Source organism: Thamnophis sirtalis, unplaced genomic scaffold (genome assembly GCF_051295495.1).
Source record: "Thamnophis sirtalis isolate CommonGarterSnake01/CBP01778 unplaced genomic scaffold, rThaSir2_p1.2 scaffold_14, whole genome shotgun sequence".
Lineage (NCBI taxonomy): Eukaryota > Metazoa > Chordata > Lepidosauria > Squamata > Natricidae > Thamnophis > Thamnophis sirtalis.
In genome coordinates, this window is record NW_028261394.1 from 46,534,974 (window position 1) to 46,540,973 (window position 6,000).

Below are 6,000 nucleotides of genomic sequence, written 5' to 3' on the forward strand. Positions count from 1 at the left end.
CATAGTTTTATCCTTAATTTTCTTTAACTATTTTTACACAAATTCCCTAAACCACAAAGATGACTCTAGTTAAGGAATCTGAAACATTTGAAAAGGAGGCACACAGGTTTTTTTAAATGAAGAAGCTTCAAAGCATTTTCCTTCTCTGCCTTGCTCCTTTCAGAAACGTCCTGCTTTTTTTAAAATTGTATGGAAATGACAAACCAATCTTGCTCCCTTACTTATTTATTTTGCCTTATTTGTACTCCAGCCCAATCTTTAAGGACGGTATACAGCAACATGAGGGATCAGCAAGGCTACAAAGAAAGCCGTATAATCCATGGGTGTAACAACTGTTCAAAGTATCGATTGCCAGTTGGGTTGATTTTGACAATTGCATTGGTGGAAATGGGAGATTCAGTTCAAATCCTGCTTTTGCTCCGCCAGGTAGAGATTAGTCGAAGAGTAACGTTGGAAGAGCTGCCTCCTGTCCTGGTGCTGCACCTCAAGCGGTTCGTCTATGAAAAAACAGGCGGGTGCCAGAAGCTCATTAAAAACATCGAATATCCTGTTGACCTGGAAATAAGTAAAGGTGAATTTCGTGAACAGAGCAGCCGTTTACTGGTTTACTGCTTTGGTGTAGCTTTTTAACAGTCATCCATCTCTGTTTCTAAATACTTCTCCGTAAAACATTTTCCTTGCAGAAGTTCCAAGGTTATCATGCCTCAGACATTCTTTCTTGGCAGGATAAAACTCTTGCTACATTTTAATTGTACTATTTTGACAAGTGTAATCTTTAGTATCGCCTCCCCCCCCCCTCCCCCAATAGTTTTGACGTATAAATCGGCTTTAAACTTTACTCACCTTTTAAATTATTAGCGATTGTGTGGCTGTGAGAGAGGGATCCTAGCTGAAGGTGAGCAAACACACTCTCCGTGTGCTTCCCAAGTCACTTTTATATTACTGAAGTGTAACTCGTACACGGGGGCAAATTTGGTGGTTTCTTCCAGATGTGCTTGAAGCAAAAACATACACCATTTTCAGACCCAAGACAACCTGTGTGCCAAAATTGTTTTGCATTGAAATAAATCCTTTTTATGTTTTGCTTGTCCAGATTTTGGCTGGAATCGAGCCCTTCTGGAGCTTAATTTTACGAGGCAGGGGCCTCCAGCCTTGGCAATCTTTACGACTTGTGGATTTCAACTCCCATGCTGGCTGGGGAATTCTGGGAGTTGAAGTCCACAAATCATGAAGTTGCCAAGGTTGGTGACCCCTATCACGAGGCAAATGTGGCCAGGTGGGTTTGTTCATTATCCCTCCTGTCAAGTTCAAAACAGCTAAAAGGAAACTCCCTGGAAAAAATCCTTGCATTTCTTGGGCCACTGCAGCTGAATGGAGGCGCTAAGGCCAACAGATTCTTGTCAGCTGCCTGCTTGAGTTCACCCCGTCCCTTGCTTGATTGCATGTAAAAAAGAACAGCCAGAAGTTCTTTTCGAGCCTCCCAGAGGTGCTAATTCACCACATATTCTGTGTCCTGTTTCAGAGCTGCTGTCGCCAGGAGTGAAAAGTAAGATTTTTAAAGGCCAAAGAACCTACCGGCTCTTTGCAGGTATGTAGTCTTTACCCCATAAGGTCAAGAATTTTGTAAAAATTCATTTTGGCTCCTTCCCTTCCTAAATCTAAAGCAGTCGATAATTCTACAAGCAAAAGTTTAGAATTGTGAAATTGCAGGACCTGGAGTTAGGATCCTAATTAGATCCTATTCTGTAAATCAAAGAAACGCGAATTAAATTGCTCTAGGCTTCCCACTTGTGAGGGCAAAAATCTAACCTTTAGCAGCTGGAACTTTGTTCGAGAGAGGCATCGCTATGGATTGCAAGAGATAATTGCTTGGATTATGGTCGGGAGGAGGATATTTCTTAAATTTGTAATCATTTCTTAGTTGCACAAATTGGGGTGGGGTGGGGTTGCACAGCTGCTACAAAAAAAAACCCATATATCTCTCAAACACTCCAAGGGGTAGAGAGATAATACGATTTTTTTCCCCTTGGCCTCTTAACGCTCTGTAAAATCACCAAATGTTAAATCACCACTGTGATTTTCAGTAATGCTGTAGCAAGCGCAAAGCTTCAGGGAGATATAAACATATTGAGGTGACAGCAGAAATGGACCCAGCTAGGCAGAGATGAGCAACTAGGCAATTTTACGGCCTGTGGACTTCCAACTCCTATAATCCTGGCTTGGGAATTCTGGGAGTTGAAGTCCACAAGGCCGTAAAGTTGCCGTACCCCTGGCTCTTGACAAACCGGCTCTTTTTGCAACTTGTTGGTCCAGTTTCCCTCCCGTTTCCCATTAACAATTTTATTTTTAAATTTAATTTCTTGGCAGTTGTCTACCATCATGGAAACAGCGCGACTGGTGGACACTATACTACAGATGTCTTTCAGATTGGTCTTAATGGCTGGCTGCGCATAGATGACCAAGCTGTCAAAGTAATTACTCAACACCAGGTGGTAAAACCATCAGCCGAGCGCACAGCCTACCTCCTGTACTATCGCCGAGTTGACCTGCTTTGAAACCTCCAATCTTCTGCTGTGTTTGCCAGATTATCCGCTTTCTAGAAGGCCAACTCTCTTCTCCTCTCTCCTTCCCCTTTCTTTTTCAGTGATCTTCAGAGGGTCCTCTTCTCTTTCTCCTCTCCTCTCCCATCTCCTCCTCCCCTTTTGCAACTGTTGAATAGAGGAAAGGGGGAAAGTTCCTTTCCAGAGGTGTGCAAACACAACCTAGTTGGTGTTGCTTATTGACTTGGCAGAATGAAGTCTTTGGGCTTAAAACAACTCACTTTTTTTGTGAATCCCATGGAGGTTGTGGGGTTTTCTTTGTTCCTTTTCCTTTTTCTTTTCCTTTTCCTTTTTTTGGCGCTAACGCTAAATCCTAAGAGATTAAAATGGGATTTGCAATGGATTCCCACTTTCTAAATGCATAATAGGAACAGCCTTTGCACCAGCAACAAAACTTGTAGATTTCTGTGAAAATGTTTTATCTTTACTTAAAAAAAAACTTTAAAAAAAAAAGAGACCTGCCCTTCTACATCCTCTCCCATTAGTTTTTTTGATAAATGATAAAAAAATGAGCCAGTGTCTATCAAGGAAAAAAAAAGTTTTCTCCTTTAAAAAAAAAAAAAGAAATACTCTTAAAAAAATTTACAATATGCAGAGTTGCTGGTTTCTGATATGGGAAAAAAAATACTCATTTTAATAATTGTGCGATGGAAAACTGCTTAAGTACACATTGCAGATCAAAATACTTGGAGTTAAAAATGTTAGTCTATATAGATGGGTGATTGTAACTTTATTGCTATTAAGAGATTTAAAAACTGCATTTATGCTTCTGTGTACATGGGATTTTAAAACAAAAAAAAATGGGCAAAATAATGAAGGTTGATATTTTCTTTTAGTCTGCTTTGTTTAATTTTGCTGTCTGCTCTCCTATAATGTTGAGTTCCTAAGTGTACACAGTGTAGTGATATCTAGGAGTATAAAGTTGTCGCCCATCAATAAAAAAAAAAGTCACAAAGTTGGTTTAAAGCTTTTAAGAGTGTTCTTTGGGGAAGGGGATTCAGCTAAAAATAGCAGAATGGTAGGAGGTGGAGTGGAGGAAGCTGAAATGAAGGCTGGCTATTTGTAAGCTAAATAGACACACAGAAATGCGGTTTAGTTGCCCTTCATTTAAGACAAATATAATTGCGAAAAGTAATTGGGACATACCATTTGGCTCAAAGGGTATGATAAAAATAAGAGAATGGAATTGAAGAAACACCCATTTTTTTGTGGGGTTTGTTGAGATGGCCTTCATAATTGAAAGGGATGATCGCGAGCAAGCTAGATAGGATCTGCCTCGTAGATGTCGCAAATGCCGATATGTGGAAATAAGCCAGACCTTGGACCTCATCCGTTTGGGTGAAGATATCAGGATACGGGGTTCTTAAGGATAAGTATAATGGGTCGTACACTACTTTGAGATTGCATGATTGGTGCAAGTGATTATGGTAGGTATGCTGGGGGAGAAATACCGTACATAAGTAAGGATATTAAACTGGCATTTCCCTTTACAAAGTTGACATGTTCTAAAAGTTTCCTCTTCTTCCCATCTTCACTCCCTGCAAATGGTTTAAACCGGCTTACTTAAATTCTAGACAGTCCCAATCAAGACTTGGGACAGTGAAATGAACCCCAACGGATAAATGAGAAGGAGCAACCCTGCCGAATTGATTACAAATGCATTACAAGGGGAACCAAAGGCACGGTGGAGTAAGATTAGGAGGAAATGGAAGCAGGGAAGGGCCGGATGTATTTCCAAGGAAAACATCCTTGGAATTTAAGACCTGTGGATTTCAACTCCTAAATAATCCGGAGCCAACTATTCTGGCTGGGGAATTCTGGGAGTTGAAGTCTACAAGTCTTTTAAAGTGTCCAAGGTTAGGCACCCCCCCTGTTCTAAGAACATTAAGCTTTTGCCAAGGAGACTTGCTACCTAGTCTACACAGGGGTACATTTTTAACAATACCAAGTAGAACTTCTAGCCACTAGGCTGAGTTTATCGTTTGGGGGAGAAGAATGGGAGAACAATTGTATCCGCAAATCCAGGAGATGCTTTTTCAAAAGCCAAGTATCCTTTCCATGTCTCTTACTGAGGATTATTTGAGTGACTGGAAGTCTTACCAGGCCCATTGGATCTTTGGAGTTTCAGATTTTCTTGCGCAATTGAATTGAGTTGGCTCTACTTTTTGGGAAATTTGAAACCCATCTGCCAGAACATCTGTGAGTATGTAGCGTATCCTCCGGACCGGTTAGGAACTCCCTGCTGGGAGAAACTGTAAAATGGGAAGGGGAATATTAGAGAATTCAGAAATCAAGTCAGTGAGATGCTTCCCTTTCTCCACAGCCTGTGTTGAAAGAGATTGTACAGTCGCTGGACAGATAATGCAGCTGGAGAGCTGGCTGCAGGAACCCTTGGCAACGGGATCTGTTGCTTTAAGACTTTTAATGGCTTTTGAGCAGTTTAGAATAAAATAAGTGCCCTTTTAAAAGATTTGGTCATAACAGTTGCAATAAACAAGAATCACAGAGCCATAAACTCTAATGTAAACCAGACTTTTCCCCTCTGAAAAAGCTTGGACAAATATAATTTTTGCCTGGTGCTAAAAAAGCAGACGAAAAGCATATGTGGGAAAGGAGAAGCTTCCTCGTTTCAAAAGCCCATCGGAGTTGGTGGATATCAAAGGAGATAACTACTGGTTAACTACTGGTCAAGTTCATTAGGGCAAGAGGAAGTCTTTCCGTCTTGAACCTGTGACCAGAAAGAAGCTTTGGGGCAGTAACACTACTAAGTATTGTATGTTGTGTTATGTACTATGTTGGGGAGGAGTGTGAGCACCAATCCTCTTCCGTTGGCATGGAGAACGCTCGGTTTGGCTTATCAAGGTGGCATCTCACCACCTCAAGTGGCCCTTCCCATGAGTTGTCCTGGGAACATCAGAAGATACTTCCACACACCAATAAATCTTGTAGAGAAAGCCTCTTTTTACTATTAAAAGTGTTTGAATGGGTTGTAGACCTGGAGTAACTAAAGAGACCTGTCTTTAGGTTGGGGGGGGCATCTTGCAAAGGCACCACATTATTCTGGCAATTAGCTTCCTACAATCCTTTGGCAGGACATAGCATCCCTTCAGAATGTTCCATATCCTGAGCGTGTATGCTGAATTGAAGAATGTCCAAGGAGAGATTCCCAGCTTTAACCCAGAATTTGGTGGGACACATACCCTGTTGTAGGAATCCATGCTTAAAAGCATCAGGAGGGAAGATATGCAAAAGAACAAGTGCCAGACTCTTGAAGATGATCTGATCTTGCTAGATGAATGCAGATTTGTGCCAAAACAGAACATCCTGTTTGGACTCCTGGCACTGGACGTTCCGTGTCTTAAAACTCGGTTCCCAAACTGATGTGGCAATGCTGGAGCTT

At 41.3% G+C, this 6,000-nt stretch overlaps 1 protein-coding gene across 4 annotated transcripts in view; it reads left to right on the top strand.

Moving 5' to 3' along the window:
* Positions 1-3,560, top strand: part of USP10 (ubiquitin specific peptidase 10) — a 28,660-nt gene extending 25,100 nt beyond the window's left edge. For all 4 annotated transcript variants that reach the window (XM_014074162.2, XM_014074158.2, XM_014074160.2 and 1 more), the window contains exons 12-14: positions 427-571; positions 1,523-1,588; positions 2,368-3,560. In XM_014074162.2, the coding sequence (XP_013929637.2) occupies positions 427-571; positions 1,523-1,588; positions 2,368-2,555 (399 nt within the window). In that variant the 3' untranslated portion in view covers positions 2,556-3,560. The remainder of the gene's footprint in view (positions 1-426; positions 572-1,522; positions 1,589-2,367) is intronic.
* Positions 3,561-6,000: the final 2,440 nt, after the last annotated feature.